The 19,086-nt window shown below is 36.7% G+C and overlaps 1 protein-coding gene and 2 long non-coding RNA genes across 7 annotated transcripts; all 3 read right to left on the reverse strand.

Annotated features, from left to right (window-relative positions):
• Positions 1 to 1,693: 1,693 nt before the first annotated feature.
• On the reverse strand, positions 1,694 to 12,409 carry LOC128016929 (zinc transporter ZIP13). 5 transcript variants are annotated; one of them, XM_052601887.1, is made up of 11 exons: positions 12,279 to 12,409; positions 11,379 to 11,538; positions 9,632 to 9,998; positions 8,575 to 8,682; positions 7,596 to 7,729; positions 4,946 to 5,074; positions 4,703 to 4,792; positions 3,935 to 3,985; positions 3,580 to 3,712; positions 3,083 to 3,182; positions 1,694 to 2,960 (listed from the first exon to the last, which is right to left on the reverse strand). In XM_052601887.1, the coding sequence occupies exons 2-11, from the start codon at positions 11,421 to 11,423 to the stop codon at positions 2,885 to 2,887; spliced, it is 1,233 nt and encodes a 410-aa protein (XP_052457847.1). In that variant the 5' UTR covers positions 11,424 to 11,538; positions 12,279 to 12,409; the 3' UTR covers positions 1,694 to 2,884. The 5 variants fall into 5 exon arrangements, with proteins under 5 accessions (XP_052457847.1, XP_052457846.1, XP_052457845.1 ...); XM_052601886.1 differs by having other exon boundaries at positions 11,379 to 11,573; positions 12,279 to 12,293; XM_052601885.1 differs by lacking the exon at positions 12,279 to 12,409 and having other exon boundaries at positions 11,379 to 12,010.
• Positions 12,410 to 13,534: 1,125 nt separating this feature from the next.
• Positions 13,535 to 15,143, reverse strand: LOC128016932 (uncharacterized). The gene is made up of 3 exons (XR_008184319.1): positions 15,093 to 15,143; positions 14,901 to 14,964; positions 13,535 to 14,195 (listed from the first exon to the last, which is right to left on the reverse strand). It is a non-coding gene; the product is annotated as an uncharacterized LOC128016932 (long non-coding RNA).
• Positions 15,144 to 15,218: 75 nt separating this feature from the next.
• LOC128016930 (uncharacterized) lies at positions 15,219 to 16,625 on the reverse strand. The gene is made up of 3 exons (XR_008184318.1): positions 16,275 to 16,625; positions 15,573 to 15,826; positions 15,219 to 15,313 (listed from the first exon to the last, which is right to left on the reverse strand). It is a non-coding gene; the product is annotated as an uncharacterized LOC128016930 (long non-coding RNA).
• Between the last annotated feature and the right edge of the window lie 2,461 nt (positions 16,626 to 19,086).

Genomic DNA, 19,086 nt, shown 5'->3' on the forward strand with positions numbered 1-19,086 from the left:
TCCTCTCTATATCTTTCTCACCATTTCCCCATGATCAACTCACTCAACTCTTTTATTAATATACTTGCGAGAGCTGTAGCAGCACTAACTTGCTACCTGCCATCCATGGATGTAGCCCACAGAGAGGGAGAGAAGCACTGAGAAGAGTTTCAGGAGCGTGGGATGTTCAGGTCAAGATACAGGAGAATAAATCATGTTAGTACAAGCAGCCACGTTTTAGGTGCCCATTAAAAGTGGTTTTGAAGGACAAGACATAAATGCTTTCAAATATAAAAAGCGGCATATCATAGTCTGGTTTCCCACACACAGTGGGCTCAGTCAGGGCAGATGACAAAGGAAGACAACCCACAGGCTAGTTGTTATGGCAACGGTCCCTTGCCAAACAGACTGCGTTGAAATAGGACAAGTGTGAACACAAAATCAGTACCACCCCCTGATTCCCATATGACATTTCAGACCCAGACTGTGCAGTGAAAATGTGCTTGTGGCACGCATCTTGGCATAGCCGACACCGTTGCAGAAAGGTACTTTGAACACATACGGGCCTTGAGCGGAAGGCAATACAAGCATACATTTGAGTATGACATCGTATTAAAAAATGCAAAGACCTTGCAGACTGAGACCTAAGATGTGCACCCCACACAGTTGTTAAACCAAGCAAACTGCATCAGCATGGAAAGCCAAAGCTCGTGGACATGTCACAAAAGCACAGTCTAGGTTGCTAACAGTTAAACATGATGGGGAGTTCATAATGGTTGAGGCAGCAATCTCATGAGAGTCATTTGCCATAACGGTTCCTCAGCAGGGACATGTAAGAGCAAAGGAATAGGTGGTCATTTAGTAGGTCATGTGCAGCTTATGCTGGAAACATTGCATCCTCATTATTAAATTGCATTTTCCTACTTCAGAAAGCTACTGTATATGCAGTGTCATTCTGACATGAAAACCAGAACTGTTAATTATGTCATTTGAGTCCATTAACTCTAATTCAATAGAAAAGAGAGGTTTTGCATTGCTTCAGTGTCACAAGCAATCTACTGAAGCTAATGGTTATGCAGCAAAAAAAAAAAAAAAAAAAAAAAAAGTGAAAAGTAAAAAATCACTAATATGCGTTAGCAATTTAATAAATTTAGAGATACTTCACCCCCCCCCCCCAAAAAAAAGCGTTATAATTCACTCATGTTGTTGGCTACCAACATTCGTCAATATATCATCTTTTGTGTTTGACAGAAGAAACAGTAACACTTTATTTTAATTTGTCTTTGTTACACCTACTTATAATAACAATGAATTATGCATAATTACACACAAGTACCACGAAGCCAAACCCAAATCTTAACCCTACGCATATAATAAGTACATATAATTGTTTTTACTCCGTACTTATATGTATAATTACACTGTAACAAGGACACTTTAGAATATAGTATAAAACCAAAGAAATGTACATATTTAGGAACGAGTTGAGTAAATGACAGCATTTTCATTTATGGATGAACTCTCACTTTAAGCCAAACAGCTTTTAAGCAGTAAAGAGAACAGACACTTTGTTAGGAGGTTAACATATGATTCAGATGAGAAACTGTTGGCTGAACTGATTAATACATTTATTCAAGGAATTTCCTACAGTGTTGGGAGCAGTTGCACTCCTACAAGTAAAATCTGCACACTTAAAAACAAGACGCAACAACAGTTTTAAATCAAACAGTAACATCTCTTTATTTCAACTATAACAATGGGAAGACTTAAGTTTCTTTCAACAACATACGGTCTTAAAAGAATAAATATATAATCTCTTTTCAAATATTTACAATCTGGGAAAGACCGTTCTGACCTTCCATGTGATGCATTCAGAACATTCTTTTCAGTAACATTCCATATACAAAACTCCCAAACAGACAATCCATTTATCAAATATTTTTGTCTTTTTAAAAATGTTATTCAAATGTATGAAATGGCATCAAGTCAGTTAAGTAAAATAACTGTCTGCTTATGAATCCTCAAGACTAAATCACTGAAACCGGTGTATTGCAATGCCAGGACAGAAGACCAGTCCATCAAAATTAAAGCTAAAATGCAGCAGTGTAGTGGCTTTCAGGACACAATCAATAAGACTAAATACTGTAAGGTAAAACAAAAACAGCACAGTTGAAACATGAGAAAATAAGGCCTGTTAAGCATTACAAAAGTGTTTGAAAAAAGGTGTGTTCATTAATGAACGTGCAATTAGGAATATGTACTGTAGTCATTCAAAGTGAGGATATGTCTTAACTTGAGTAAAAGAAGTGTGAAATGAACTTAGAAAGTGAAGCAGTATTAATTTTAAGGGAACTCAATTATGATGAACATCAAAAATCTGATTATGCAAGCGTATGTGCCTCTCTTAAAAGACTTGTGAAACCTGCATGTACAGTATGCTACAATTAAAGCAAATCACATTGATGTAACCAGCTGACATTGGAAATGTGTTTGACAAAAAGTGAAATGTATAATGACACCCAGCAGAAACATGAACAAGAATGCATAATAGTAGCAAATGTTTTGGCATGTTTCAGCCAAAACAACCACTGTTATTTCAGAGCACCATTTGCACAAACCTGTATTCCCCGTCAGTTTCAGCTGGTGCGTATAAGGCATTTTGTGAGTTAAGTTTCAATTTAATCCGCACACAGGGGTGTAGGATAAGGCTAAAATCACATGCACACAGATTCAAACACCTGATTGTCAAAGCTGTTTCTTTCATTAGTATTTCCTCACGTGGTCTTTGAGGGTGACAAAAATCTCTAAATTAAAGCATAACCAGTGGAGTGAATTGTCCATAAGTCCCTCAGCATGCTAGTTAGCACTCTAAATGTCCCTTGATAAAAGAAGTGCTTGCCTGTGGCTATTCCATGATGACTGAGAGAAGAGCCATGACTGCTATCCCACAAAACAGCAGCAGAATTTGAACAAAGGAGTTCCTGTGGGAACAGGGGATATGGTCATTTATTTAAACTGTGATATCTGGCAGGATTTTACATGCAACACTGTAGGAGACAAACAGACCCAAAAGACCCCATTCTCAGGGAAGTGGACACTTTACCTAGGGTTGGTCTCCTGTAGCAGATCAGGTACCACATTGACCAAAGCTATGTAGAGAAAGCCACCTGAGGTGAAGGGCAGGATCCAGGCAGTGGCATTCTCTAGAAATACATGCGAGCAGAACCAACACTGAAGAATACATTTGATAAGGTGCTTAAATGAGCACACTGATTCTCAAATACAGTCCAGCAATAGATTATGTTTTTGTGGAAAACCCAAATAATAAAAAAACAAAACACTCATTTATTTATAAAGCATCAGTAGCAGCTAAAAGTCATGTTAGGCATGGGATTCCTACATCAAGTCATAAATAAGGAAGAATAACAGTGCATCAGGAAAAAAAAAAAACATGAAAAAAACTCAAAGATACACAACAACAGTTATGATTAATGCATTTTTATGGAATAAAAGTATTAATTCCTTAAAAGAATCTTACTGACCCCAAACTTTTGAACTGTAGTATATAATCTGAGATGTCTGATGACTGTGGTGTCTCACCTGCCCCATTCTGTGATTGGGAGCAAAGAGCAAAACATGCCCCCAGGACTCCTCCTAACGCTGTAGAGAGCTGCATGCGGGCAGCTTTCCAACGGTCAAATCCCGCTCGCAGCAAAATGGCAAAATCTCCCACCTTTTCATAAAGACAGAAATGTGTGCACAGCAAAAGAAATCTGTAAGTACTGAGCCCTATATGAGACATTTCACGAAAAGTAACTCTTGAACAACTCATTCCAAGTCAGTAGTAATAAACTGCTATCAATCAGCTAAAAATTAAATGCATAGTTTCTGAGTAACAATTACCAGGCAGAAACTCAAGAAACAGAGAAAGATAGAGAAAAATTTAGATATGTACCTCATGAGGGATCTCATGAAGCAGAATAGCGAATGTTGTTAAGAAACCAACCTGTAAGAACAGGTAAAATAAGGCATTATAAACATATTGCAGTGCACTCTTGTTTTCTCATTTAATCATGGTAGGGCAGTAAAACCATGTTTTATAATCCACACAATGTTTATTTGGCACATATGTTTAACTGAATGTCAACAGAAGCTATGGGGGAGGTAGGGAAAAACAGTAACATGGCACAGTTCTCTATCAATACTCTCCCTTGCATTTCTGCAGCCAAATTTGTATGTCCAGTCAAGTGAGCAAATGTGTAAAAGTGTGTTTTTCTGTGCAAGTATAGTGGTTTCTGTTGCACCAAGTCCATTTCCTCTGAAACTCCCTCCCCACGCATGCTGGGAGCCTTATGCTTCTCCACCTGGACTTCAACTCCACAAAGCCATATAAATACTGCTGCACTATAAATATTCCCACACATCGCAAACATCTCTATCTCACTGTTTGCAATGATCTACACAGACCAGAAGAACTATGGCAGAAGCTATCAGTTTAAGATTTTAAAGTGGTTAAATCATATTATATTTATAGAAGAATTCTGAATCTATTTATAAAGCACACTAAATCATTGCTCTACACAGAATTATTTGCATTAAGTTACATTAATAGTGCACTCTATAGTAGTCTGTTTTAGCAGCAATCAGTCTTACTTTAGCATAACTTTACAGAGTTCAAACCCTGAATCCTGTTCATATGGAATTGGTCTCTGTTTGCTCTTACCTTTCGGCTTACTAAGAAGCTTCCTGCCACTGCCAGCCCGTGAGTGAAGTTATCAATGCAGTTAGCAAGAAGGTTTAGATAACCACTTGTCTGAAAAAATTAAGGAAAAATGCAAATACAATAGATCTAAGAGAAAAGATTACAGGTAAGGGACAATTTACAAATGCTGTTCCAAGGAAACAGCAAGATTAAAATGTACTTATCTTTAATAATCTTAAGGCATGATTTTTGTGTGCATCTTACCTTTATTTTCTTTGGCTTTGTGTAAAGGCTGATGTCAGGTTTTGGCTTGGAGTCGGCGTTGTTGTTCGAGCAGGTGCCATTTGTTTTTGGGGACACAGAGACCTCGCTGCTCCGATCTGTTGAAGACGACTAGTATGGAAAGAGAGAGAACACCACAATAAGTCTAGCGAATCTGGGTCTCATTTCAGAGCAAATAGACAATTGTAGCCATAATTAAATCTTCAGATGAAACCAGATACCAAGAAAAATTAACCAGCTTTTTCTATTTTCTATTCAAATAATACTGAAAAGTGCATCACACTTTCCACAGAAAATATTAAGCAAAAACTGTTTTTAAAGTATCTTGAGCACAAAATCAGATCAGAGTGTTCTGAAGGATCATGAAAACGAAGACTTATTCATATATCATCAATACATATTCGGTTACTTTAAACATGAACATTTTCACAATATTACTGTTTTTACTGTATTTTTTGAGCAAATAAACGCAGCTTTGGTGAACATAATATACTTCAAATATCAAAATCTTACCGACCCCCAACTTTTAAACTCTTCAGCAGACTAATAACACTCAGTTTAGCTCCATGTCTACAGCTCACACTAAAAGTCCAAAAATGTAAGCTTGTGGGTCATTAAAAAACATTTCTGCCTCTAAATTCACAAAATTCTTTCCATAGTTTGTCGAGACAGAAATGGCTGACAAAAGCTGACTGTGAGAAGAGAATTGTTCTTTACAGCAGCTGGCATTTTCGATTGTAGTAACAGAACTAGACGCTTCCTCCCTGTTCCAGCCCACAGTCTGTAAGGCCTCTCAGCTGTGGTTTCTGTGCACCGTGGCTGACTTCTGTGGCCCGTCTGTCTGCTGATGGAATGCTGGTGGCAGCTGCTTCCTGCTAGATGCTATTTATAACTACCCAAACAGAGCAGAGGCCATCAGTCAAACTTCCAGGTCTCCCGTAAGCAGGGAAGAAGACTCAGCATTCACAAAAAGATTCAAGTGATAGACCAAGTCAAATTAACAGTTATAATTAGAAGAGAAGGAAGAGGAGAGGGGAAATTGGACGTCTACCTCACAGGCACTGCAAGCCCCTGTGTTTTGTGATTAGAGTGTCCAAGGCACTCAAGACTCAATTAAACAATGTGTCAGAGCTGATGTCATGTCTACACTAGAAAGGAAGGCAGAACAAACTTTTTAGCAAATATTTCAAGGCTTTAAGCAGATATATCCATCAGGGTGGAGCCCGAAAAGTGATAGGTGTGCGTGTGTGTTTAAATTACTGATGCAATTCGGTGATGCAATACACTGAAATAGACCAGAATAAAAGGGGTTTGGGGTTCTTCGTGAACGCCGGGAACAGTCCTGTGGGTATTTGTATGGGACATGAGTTGTAATGTTTTAAATATCCGTTCGACACAAACAGTCATTCGTGATTCGTGGCTTCACAACATTTCTATAGCATCAATTATTCAATCGGGACTATTCCCTCTCTCTGTGTGCCTTAACCTTTAAATCAACAAGTTTAAACAAGAACACACTTATATCTTTTGTGGTTCTTCTGTAATTCTATGGTGCTAATTATTACAGGATTTTTTAGTTTCATATAGTGTCAATATTTTATTAAATATTTAAGACAGGATAAAAAAAAAGAAAAACATGTTTTTCTATGAAACACTGGCTTAGTACAGAGAAGTTTTTGTACCAATTTTGCATGTTTTTTTAAAAAGATATTTAGCTTTTGCAAGGATGGAAACATTCTATACATTTCTGTAACATTCTGTAATATTCCAGAGCTTTCTAGATCATTACAGAACATTGTGGGACTAGTCATTAAAGACCAAAGAAAAAAAAAAATCCAATGTACACTTTTGGTAACTGCTTATGTTAAACGGTTGTTAGCTCCGCATTATGCACAAACCATGTAGTTTTTGTGCATGAGTAATAACGGATTAGCTTGTACTGTACGTTGTCAACATACTTTTTAGTTTTCACTGCACTTTTAAATGACAAAAAAACATTGTAATGTGACTTTCGTATGAAAAATAAAAAAAATAAAATAAAATGTAAAACACATTTTATATTATTATTATTATTATTTATATTATATATATATATATATATATATATATATATATATATATATACACACACACACACACACATATACATAAGTGGCAGGGGTCATTAGACACTGCAATAAGCCAGACAGAGGTTTAGAACATTTAAGCCTGCTGAACTTTTTCTAGAGACTCAACACCAATGACAAAATAACTTTGTTTCACAAATATTTACAACACTTGGGTAACTGTTTACAAAATAAGAAGAACGCTTGTTTAAAATTCCAGTGAAACCACAAACTATTATTCCATCAACCAGTACTCGAAAGGAAAATGTGCCAGTAAAGAATATTTCATAACACTTGTAACTATTTTGTAGTTAAATAGAAAAAAAGAAAAGAAAAACAATTGGTCTGTTACTGTATTCTACCAGATGGTTCATGTGGATGAATAATGAATGTCTGTAGAGTGCACAACTCACCATTGTCCTTTGGCTCCCCCATGAGGTTCAGAATCGCATTGTTCCAGTGTGAACACAATTCAATTGAACAGATTTAAAATGCTGGAATATGAACTAAAAGCTGATGTAACTTACTTTAGTTCTTTGGCCGGCAGCTTTGCTCTCTGGGTCACTGTCAAAATCAGGGAACACCTTTTCCAAAATCAGAAAGGACAGCAGACCTCCTATCACCCACAGACCCTGCGTATGATAGTGGCTTTGGGAACCATCTGTCCAGCATATGCAAACACAAAAAAGGGGGTGGGGACAGCATTTTAATTTTTCAATAAAATTTAAAATAAAATTTAAAATAAAAAATATTCACTAAGCTCTGTCCAGTGCTACTGTTGTTAACTAAAACTATTTAATAGCATTTAATTAAATGAAAAAGCTTAATTAAAATGTATAAAAGGAAATGTTGCCTTTGAAGCCAACTGAAATACAACAATCTAAAATTGCTAAATTAAAATGAAATATATATATAAATATAAAAAAAAACAATAACATGATAAAATGCAACAATTAGTAAAATTAAATTAAAACCATGAAAGTTAATAATTTTAAATATGATTAAATTATATGCTTGTATACTTTTGGTCTTGTAATACCAAATAACATAAAAAAAAAAATTTATAACACCGTGTGAGCCTTGAATCCCAAAAATGAATACCTAAGATCATTAAGGGGACTAACATTTGCTTGAAAGTAAATGTTACTAAGTGTCCTTCCTTATCGATTTCAGTACCGCAGTGAATGAAAAACTGAGGTAGAGTTACTAAGAGGAGAGGGTTTAACAAAAGGTCAATTAGTACACACTCTTGATGTTAAAATGTTACACAAAAAAACATAGTTTCCTGCAAAACAATTTAAGGCATTCCCTTACATTAGAAGAAAGAAAATCTTGACAACCACATCAAAGTATAGATGAATAACAAAACCACACATACTTATGACTACTGGGAGTCACAGAGAAGGTTACTAAAAAAACAGAACACAAAGAGACAGAAGCACACATTACGATGACGATTAATGCATGAACACCAGGAAGTGTTATATATAATGTGAGAATCCTCACCAGGACTGGAAGTGTGAGCCCACGCTTCAGGAAGGAGGTGGAGAAACACATCGCCTAGGAGACCACCAATGGCAAAACTCAGCAGCTTCTTCAGCTTCTGACACCCAGCTGCAAACAGTACAAGAGCATCAGCGGACAGATCTTAAGCCGGTCTACTTCCTGACTGAGATCCATTGCCTGACTCTGATCTATTTCTGCATGACTGATATCATCATCATAGACAAAAGCCTCACCGAGCAACACTGCCCTCTGCAAAGGCCTTTAGAGTGCGACCTGTCAACCATATATTGTTACTTCAAAATTTTTTGCATCCTATTATGGTTCTGTTGGTTCTTCTCTTGAACGTCCACTACACCATGAAATATTTAGACAAGCTGTGACAGGTGTAGCTGAAAAAGGGATTGCTCGACAAATTATTTCGGTCAAGCATGCTCACACAACACATTTTTCCAAGTGTTTGGATATCATCTCTTTAAGATACTTTATAACAGTTTGGGGAAGATTCTCAAAAAAACCAAGCAAGCTTGGATTTTGGATTGGACCTGACACCTTTTAAAAATGTTTTAATGATGAATTACTTATAATATTATAGCTGTGGCTTATTCTGTGGCTGGGAAATTACTTTAACATGGTACAAAAAAACTAAATGTGGAACCAGGCATAAACAGCAAAGGGAAAAAAATCCCACAGAGAACATGAGTTTACAGTGAAAGGAGCTCATGACTGTGTGAAGACCTAAAACAATTTACAAACCAGTTGTATTAATAACAAACACTTGTCTATTTGTCACACTAGGTCTGATGTGTGACCAACTCATTTTTTCCTTTCTGCTTGGAAACTATAGATACTCTGCACAGGGCCAGAAAAGACTCCACTTCTAATAGAAGGAACAAAGATAAGACACAAAATACCCAGCTCCGACTGTAACACAATCAGGTAGCTACCTCTACCCGATCTGGTTAGCGTGTAACCTGATCCTAGATTAGTTATCATAGTCTACTTTTTATACACACAGACCTAGATCACAAATGCCCCCTTAAGCATAAGTTTGACTTACCCTCAGTTTTTAAAGCTGTTCCAGCTTCAATGGGTATCACCAAGAGTGGGAAGATGCCACTGAGTCCGATGGCAATCGATCCCACAAGGGAGTAGAACCAAACATCAAGGTTATCTATGGAGAACAGCTCATCCAGGTCTATAAGGTCCTTAATGCACCATGGTCCTGGTCCTGCAGGTGCCGTCTTTGCTTGGGCCACAGCAGTCTGAGCCATCATCTTACCACCGAAGGATGACGCCAGTAGGGCGGCGCCAAGCAGCAGCATTGTAAATGCCCAAACAGGCTTCTCAGGTGCTGCGCTCATCAGCCCAGACCTCCGCAAAACACTTGGAAGAAACATGTAGGGTACTGTAAGGCAGAGAGGAGCCTTCAAACAAAATTTCATGAAGTGGAAAGATTAGTTGAGTTTCAATAATCTCCAGGGTTTCTTAGACTCGGATGAAAATAAAAAGTTTGCATCATGTTAGCGGCACCAAATGTTTGAACCCTTTTAAGAAGCAACTTAACTAGAGTTTCCGCAAATCAGAATTTATAATTATATTCTTTATAGACTACCAATCAAAAGTCATAAATAGTCTACAAAAACTAAATTACAATTTCCACAGAAATATTAAGCAGCATTGTTTTCAATATTGACAATAATATTAAATATGATCTGAGCCCCAAAATCAGCATATTAGAGAGAGTGAGAAAGAAAGAAAAAACCTTGCATTGCCCAAACTTTTAACCAGTTGTGTTTTTGTTTTTTTTCTTTACAGTTACATCTGTGAAACTGTATTATTGGATGCACAGAAATTCTGATCACACTATTTTTTTTTCAACCATTATTTGAAATATTTGTTTTCACAGCAACTACCACAAGGATACGAGTTATTTTGCTTTCCAAATTGAATAGCTGTTCTAGTTCTTATATAGCAACTTGTTAATAACACCTTCAAAATTAATGATACCCAAAGATTTATTTATAAATCAAGAAATATATAGATTTTAAAAACATATTTGAAACTCCATGATGAATTAGCCATCTGGCTTGGCCTACAAATTGAAAGGTTTAGATGTGGTGACTGACTAAGCGCTTCCACTCCACTCCCCCCCAAAAAGACCAAGGCAATGTGAGTCACAATCTAAACAAAACACCACACCTAGATAGTTAGTCAACACAGGAAAATAATGTATATAGAGATGAAAACATGATATCATATAAAGCATTAGACTCATCCATAATAATGAGAATAAATGAGTTCAGCAGTCTTCAGCAACTGATCTTTTTTTTACGATATTGAAACATGGCATATGAGTTTAAATGGTCTTTATTGCACAAATATGTAAAGAATATACATGTAAAAAATAATTTTGTTTTAATAGTTGTGATTGTCACTAATAATGCTCGGTACGAGTGGACACAGGAGCAGCATGCTTGGACGGTCTGTGAACGTGCAGGAGATTAAGGAGGAGCGGCGAGATTCCAGAAGAATTCCAGCCCGCTGGGCTTTAAAACACTCCAAAGTTTGCCAGCTTTCAGCGTTTGGCTGCTAAACTAACTAATTAAAACAGCAAGCAGGCCCAAAGGCAAAAACAGCTGTTGTATGTTTTACTGAAGGACGTTGAGTAGCCTGGTAATTCGCAAAACACAATTTTGCTGCAATGTTTCTAATAAAAGCAACGGTGTACGCAAACTACCTCGATACAAAGTTGCATGCCTTGGGAAAAAAAAAATTAGCAGAGATACATAAACGTTTTGTCTTACCCGGCTGAAATTCCTACAGTTTTTACTCCGTCTTGACCCTGCCATCCAGGCACTGCTGTCTGCGAGCAGGAGTAGCCAACAGCAAACACTCTCACGTTTTCCCTCAAGAAAGATTTTCCACGGTCAGCCACGTCTCACCGACCGGAAGTGCATTTCCAGACTGCGCAGAGAGGGACGAACTCAGCCGAGCGAGCGCTAGGAGCCAAATAAGTTGAGAACGTGCTGGAAGAAGATGATCTGGTGATGGAAGATCTATCTATCTATCATCAACCCCTTGCAGTCACATGGAATATAAGCAACCGCCATGCATTCATTATCAACAAAACTTAACACCTTTTTTTTTCAGTCTTTCAAGTGTTCAGTTTAATCATGTCTCTGTTCAAATGGTTAGTATTGAAACTCAATAATAACCTCCAACCTACTTTTTATTTTATTTTAAACCTTAAGACAAGGCCTTTCCAAAGTGTCTTTTCTAGGTCATCTGGGGGTATTGTCTTTCCAGATGTCTGTCTTACTATGGACTACTAAGTAATTAGCCTACGGTAGTTTGTAACAGGGAAGCAAAATTTAACCCCAAGTTATACGGTGTTTATAGTTTTTAGCATCTGTAATGAACAGGAAGAAAAGCCTGAATAAATGACAGAACTTTCATTTTTGTGAATATCCCTATGATATTTGGTCATTTATGCCGCTCCTGACCACAAGATGGCGCGGTTGATTGATGTGTAAACTCTGGAATGCAGAACAATTACAAGACCGTATCCCCATGCTTTTTCTAAAAACATGTAAGCTTAACTACACCTGTAGTACATTAAATATGTGGTTCTGAAACCTCTCCATATAGTACCCCCGGCACTGCACATTTTGTATGTCTCCCTACAGTATATCTGACACACTCACTTCAGGCCTTGCAGTCTTCACTAATGAGCTGATGAGTTGAATCAGGTCTGATTGATGAGGGAGATAGAAATGTACAGGGCAGGGATTACTCCAGGACAGGATTGAGAACCATTGCTTTAGATCTGGGTTCCTCAAATCTGGACCTCGAGATCCACTTTCCTGCAGAGTTTAGATCTAACTCTAATCAAACACACCTGAGCATGCTAATCAATGCCAATGAATGTCTTTGGGATCATTAGAAAATCACAGGCAGGTGACTTTGACCAGGGTTGGAGCTAAACTCTGCAGCGCATTGGACCTCCAGGGCAAGATTTGAGGAATGGGGCTTTAGATGATGAAAGTTCAGTTGTAGGAAAAATCTAATAATTCAATTTCAGACAAGCAAATTTAACACCCACTGAAGTTGTCAAATAATCAGTCATTGCTAAATCACATAACATTCAAAAAGCATCAACAATATCACCATCTCTTTGACTCAGTGAAACAGCATACGCAGAGATAGGGAATATCTACACTGACTCATGCCAGAACTCACTGCAGTTAATCATTCAGAGTATATCCTTCATTAAAACATTGCTATATAAGTCCTTTTTTCCATGAGTGTCATAGTATTATGATTTTGTTATGGCTAAGAGGGGGTTAAGACGCCATGCTCCAGTTGATATGCGGTGTCTGAGTCATCCTGGCTTGACTTGAGCAATACATTTAGAAAGAGGAACAGTTTTGGAGCATTGGGGCCCACAGAACTAAAATTATGGGGACACTTGTCTGTACCTGCACTCTAAAAACTGCTGGGTTGAAAACAACCCAATTTGGGTTATTTTGACAACCCAGCGCTGGGTCAAAAAGGGACGAACCCAGCGCTGGGTTATTTTAACCCAACCAGTTGGGTTATCATATTTAACCCAGCCTGCTGGGTTGCCTTTTTTATGGTTTAAAATGACTATATTGCAGGGTTTCAAAAACCAGAGCGGGTGTTTTTTTATCACTGTATTTCATTAGGAAAACTACTGTATTTAGAAAATGTTCGATATCATTTCGCATGTGCTTGATAAGGCAGCGTTTGTGAGCTCAGCACCGCTCTGCGGAAACCTACCTCTCCCGCTCTTAGCGCCTCCTGCTGGCAGAAAATAAACTCGCAGAGTGCAGCCATGTGGTGAAACAATGCATTTCTACGTTAAAATTAACCCAAATTGAGCTAGACATTAAACCTACAAATGTTGTTCATTTTAAATATCCCTTTTACACACAAATAATAATTATCAAAAGGAAAATATTTATTAAAAACAAGAGAAAAGTCAAAAAGTAACATGTTAGAAGAAATGCAGAAAAGGATGGCATTAACAGCTACAGAGTTCATAAACAAAGCATTGAACATTTGATGAATATAACTTAAGATCAAATTGGACTTTGTTCAATTGTATATATTGTATAAAAATATACGAAAACACATACAATAAATTTGCAATTAGTTAGGTTTTTTTCCAACTATTCTGGCATGACAGTACACAAATAAATCACAACATTAACTTTGATATTATAACATTTAACAGACGCATGTGTGTGTGTGTGTGTGTGTGTGTGAAAGAATGTGAGCAGGTGTATGAATGACAGAGTGTAAACTCTTCTACTAAACAACACAGAAAAAGCATTTAACTTTTTTTTTTTTTTTTACAAATTATACACTTACAGTTTGTTTCATAGTCCATGAATACAGATCATGCATCACGGTCAATTTTCATGATCTCTTTAGCATAACTGATGTAGTCATGAAGAAGCCCCATCTGCACAGCATGTGACATCTTCTACATCATCCAGGGCAGCGTCCTCCTTTAAAACCACTGCTGTTTAGGGGAAAGAAGATTCTCCTCTCTGACCAGCATTCATCCCAGTCACCGCCTGTTCTTCATCAGTGGCCTAAGAGAAACACATTAGAAAAAATTAAACATTTAATTAAACTATCCATTTTCAGGTAGAGGTGTATTCACATCCGTAAGGATAGGTAAATAATCGGTGTTAAAGTATCAACACTTTGTGCGGTTGTTTAATGTCTGTCTATCACAGCTCTCATGAAGTCTATAATGGCAGCACTAGTGTGAGGACATGCGATATTGTTTGAATAAATATTGCTTTCAGAAAGCTTCTTTACTGAAACATTAAAACAGACATGACATTCACATACCTCACAAATGTTCATGTACGTGGAGGGCTGCTCTTCAAACCGTTAGTTCACCAAATAATTAAAATGTTCATAATTTACTCTCCCCATGTTTTTCCAGACTCATACAAACTCTGCTCATTTTTTGGAAAGCATACCAATATATTTAATATTCTCTTTTTGTGTCCTCCATTGCTGGTCTGGGAGACCACTATTTTATTTTGAACATACATGTTTGCTATCATATAATTTAAGATGTATTCATATATAAATATCAGAATTTAATTCTACAATAACTCTATATTTATGAAGCTTGAAAATACTGATTATCTAAACTATAAATGGATTAACAAATATTATGAGAAAACTAAAAATATATTAATTTATGTTGTAAATACAGACAAAAGTCTTATAGGTTTGGAATGACTTGAGGGCAAGTAAATTATTTTTTGTGTGAACTTTACCTCTAAGAGCGAAGACCAAGAATAATGACTCTCCAAATCAGCAACTCCAAACTTGGTTTGATTTCTGCAATAAAAAACACAGACATCAATGGTCTTAATGAAATGAGCACGTAATCACACTGTTGTTGCATCAAAATGTGAAGTAAACCGGCAGGAGACAACAGAAAAATTTATTTTCTAAAAATAACTTACATAAAATCTCAAAGGAATGATGCTCTCCCATGTCTCTTGCTTTTAACATCTACAAAAACAAATATTATTTTACTCTTAGTAAAACACAACAACAACTGATAACATGAAATTATGAAGTTTACTTGCCTTAAACGATCTTTCCCTCTCTTCCAAAGAAGCTGAGAAAACCTCCTCCTCACACAAGCAGACTTGTGTGTCCTTAACTCCAGTTAGTTTGAGTTCTGCAAAGAGGGACATCAATGGTTTCAATAAAATATTAACATATACATACATATATATACATACATACAGACATACATATATATACACACATACAGACATATATATATATATATATATATATATATATATATATATATATATATATATATATATATATAAAATCACACTGTTTTTGCATCAAAATGTGAAGTTAACAGGCAGGACACAACATAAACATTAATTTTCAAAAAAAAAAAAAGTAATAATAACTTAACTTACATCAGTCTCAAAAGAATGAAGTTATCTTGTCTCTGGATTGCAACATCTAAAAAAACAACAACATTATTTTAGTCTTAGTAAAAATAAAGATAACTTGATGTTATTCTGAAGTTTACTCTCCTTAAACCGTCTGTCCCTCTCTTCAGAAGAACACCTCCTCCTCATCCTCACACAGGTCTGTGACTCCTCACACAAACAGCTTCTGTGTCTTTAACTCTCAGCGCAAGGACAATGAAGACACAAGCTTGACAAGTCTGAAATATTACATGTAAAACATACTTTTAACAGCTACCACTTCAACAGCCTCAAAATAATTATGCTAGTCTTTACTACACAATGCCGTTTCCTTTAGGAGACAAACATACATTCAGTTTAACCGCGAAAAAAAAGACAAATTCACATGAGCGTAACCGTGACCATAACCGTCTGTTAACGCCTCAAAAAGTACAGATAATGTAAAATCTTATGTAAATATGACAAAATACATTCACAGACGTTATATTAAAAGTACATCCTCCGTTCAGTACCGTTACATGAGGCAGTTAAGACCTCCGTGTCTGAGGCGAAAACCGCGTCCGTTTTTTTTTTAATATATATATATAACGTTAAGCTCCTTTGTTTCCGCCTTTCATAAAACCTTCTGCCTTTCATACAACCGCGTAAACAATAAAATATAACTTTACATTTTGAATATTTACTTACCATAGTCTTTCACTCGCTTCTCGCTTCTATCACGCTGAGAAAATGGCGGCTGCTCGCACTGGAGACGTACGATCTTGACGTGACGTGCGTGCTCTCCTTCACGTCCGCGTCCTCAACCCAGACCCGCTGGGTTAAAAAATTTTTTTTTTAAACCTTATTTTCAACCCAAACTTGGGTTAAAACATCCCAAAGTCCTATCCAACGGCCTCAACCCAGCAGTTGGGTTGAAAAAACAACCCAGCGTTTTTTAGAGTGTGTGTGTATATGTTTCTCTGTCCATTCATATTAACATTTGCAATCACCTCAATGTAATTGTGTGTTTTTACATTGTCATTGGTCATTGGTCATTCACTCATACAGAACAAAAATACACTCGTACACTGCAGAAACTGTAAGAATTCAGCCGTAAGTGCATGAGAATCTTAGTCATCCACAGGTCAACATATCTAAGCTTCGGGTGTAGTAATCCTGATCATTATTCATGCAGACAGGCAGACTGTATATGTTCACCCCAAATAAAAGTCAGCAAATCTAATGTGAGGATGTATCACATGATGAACATGTGGATGGGAAACCCAGATATCTAGCATGAGACACCATCATAATATTGTATCATATGACAAGACATATGACTTAATGTCAGTAAATAAACATAGGTCAGTTAGTTTTGTGTTAGCCAACTCAAAGTGCTTTATGATATTGTGTTAAATATTTAATCCCTTAAGAGACTAATCAGAGGAACTGAGTAAAATGATCCATATGATGACAATATACTACGTAAGTCGCTTTGGATAAAAGCATCTGCTAAATGCATAAATCTAAATGTAAATGAATACTGACCACTTACATCCTGATACCATGTTAGCATCAGTTTATAAGGTCAGCTCAAACAATGCAGCAAGACATCAAGCATAATGGCTTTCCTCATTAGACAAGTAAGTATTTGGGCTCGTCTTTTTCAGTATAGCTTTTGCCTGAGTGAATTTGAGCTCTCCTTTATCATACGAAGATCTCATATAAAATGACACTGATAAATCTTGAAAGTGTAGCTTCATGCATGTTTGTTTTCTGTGAACTACATCCAACAGTGTAACTGGAGTTGTAGAGTTATGGTTTTAACGAATCTTTCCAGTGCTCTCAGATCAGTGTGGTTAGTTGGATGTCAAAATGACATCACATTCATATCTTTCATAACTTTTAATGATGGTGTTCAGAAAGAAGAATGGAATGGGGGATGGGTGACATCAGCCAAAAAGGACAGTAAATGGGGTCAGTTTTAATGACATGAAGTCTTACAAAGTCTATGATCCTAAATTGCTCTCCGTGTGTCACAGAGGTGGTGTGGGATTCATCTCGGTTACCAAGTGGCTTTCCTCAAAAAAGGAAGACCTTGTAGATCATTTGGCTGTCTGTAGGTTGTCTGTATGATTGTTTCCTTTTAAAAGGCTAGCTGCAACCACTAGGTGTACATCTAGGAGTGGATGCCTAGCCCAAAAAGCTCAGACTGGACTGTTAAAGACCTCTAAAAGTATATAATTTTTTAAAGAAGAAACAGTCTTGTCATCTCTGACACATTTACTTTATTCACTGTCATGCAATATCTGGTATTCCCACAAACTTTACATTTGCTGTTGCTAGCAGGGCATGACTTGCCTTTTTCAAGATGGAGCAAAGCTTTTCATTTCCCGTCAGAATGTTTTGTATTTGTGCAAAGCAGTTTTCAAAAAAACTCTTCTACCATCACTTAATTAAAACCAAGTCAGCCGCTTTTCTAGTTTCCATGCACCTTTCCCATTTCACTCTACATGTATCAATGCCATATAGTCTTATGGTGCTTATGTGGTAATTAACAACGTTATTCCTGGTTTGTACAGTACTCTCAATTTCTACAGTGTATTCTAAAGATTTTTTTTCATATGCTTCTGTGGCCAATAGCTAGTGTGTTGGTCTATGTGTCTGTTAGTGCAGGTGTGACCACTTGAGCTGGACCCTGGGAGGAAGAATTGAACCTTACAGGAAGTCTGTTTTGTTAAGATAAAAACATGAAGCCACTCTCAGGTCAACTGCTCCTCCACAACAAGTACATGGACACAAATTCAAACACACCTTACTGTTTGATGTGGTTAATATTTCACAACAAAACCACAGAGAATTTTGTATATCCACTGTGTTCGAACCCCTCTGCTGCTAGTAGATTTTATTGCATGACTTTTAGACTGCATGGCTAGGTGCTTGATTTTAGTCGCTGCGTCCCAAATTCACTCATACACTATGTATTTATAAACTATTATGTAGTGTATGAATTATATAAGGTTATTTTGTCATTAATCGGAGTCTGAATAATCGGAGCATTCCACACTTTGTTTTTCCTGGTTATTTAAGTGCATCATCATCCAGGTGTTTAAAGTGGACTTTTTCATTTTGAAATTTCCAGTGTGAACGCACTTCTCGTACTATTCATACTAAAAAACATTATAGAAAAAGTGCATAAGTACACGATTTGGGACGCACCTAGTGGGAATGGGTCTAATTAGAATCCCCTCTATTCAGTAATTAAGGGGTGTGCCCCATTACTTTTGGCCATATAGTGTATCCCAAATGTACAATAAAAGTTCCCGTTTAGTCATATTTATTGTTAGTTGAACTATTTTTTGATTGAGCATAGTCACCATTAAGATAATACTTGCTTAAAAGGTTGAACTAAATGGTATTCAGATTCTCCTCTTTAAAGCATATAGATTGTTTTTTTATAGATAGCATTTGAACATTTATTTAGTCCTGTGATTCGATTCGTATCAGTCTTAATTCATGC

Source organism: Carassius gibelio, chromosome A7 (genome assembly GCF_023724105.1).
Source record: "Carassius gibelio isolate Cgi1373 ecotype wild population from Czech Republic chromosome A7, carGib1.2-hapl.c, whole genome shotgun sequence".
In the NCBI taxonomy this organism is placed as follows: Eukaryota; Metazoa; Chordata; class Actinopteri; order Cypriniformes; family Cyprinidae; genus Carassius; species Carassius gibelio.

Coding starts and splice junctions, on each gene's coding strand:
- LOC128016929 (XM_052601887.1), bottom strand. CDS start 11,423: ATGGCAGGGTCAAGACGGAGTAAAAACTGTAGGAATTTCAGCCGG. Junction 5,075..7,595: donor CTGCCGGCCAAAGAACTAAA/GTAAGTTACATC, acceptor TTTCCATACTAG/TCGTCTTCAACAGATCGGAG. Junction 3,986..4,702: donor GCTTCTTAGTAAGCCGAAAG/GTAAGAGCAAAC, acceptor CTGTTCTTACAG/GTTGGTTTCTTAACAACATT.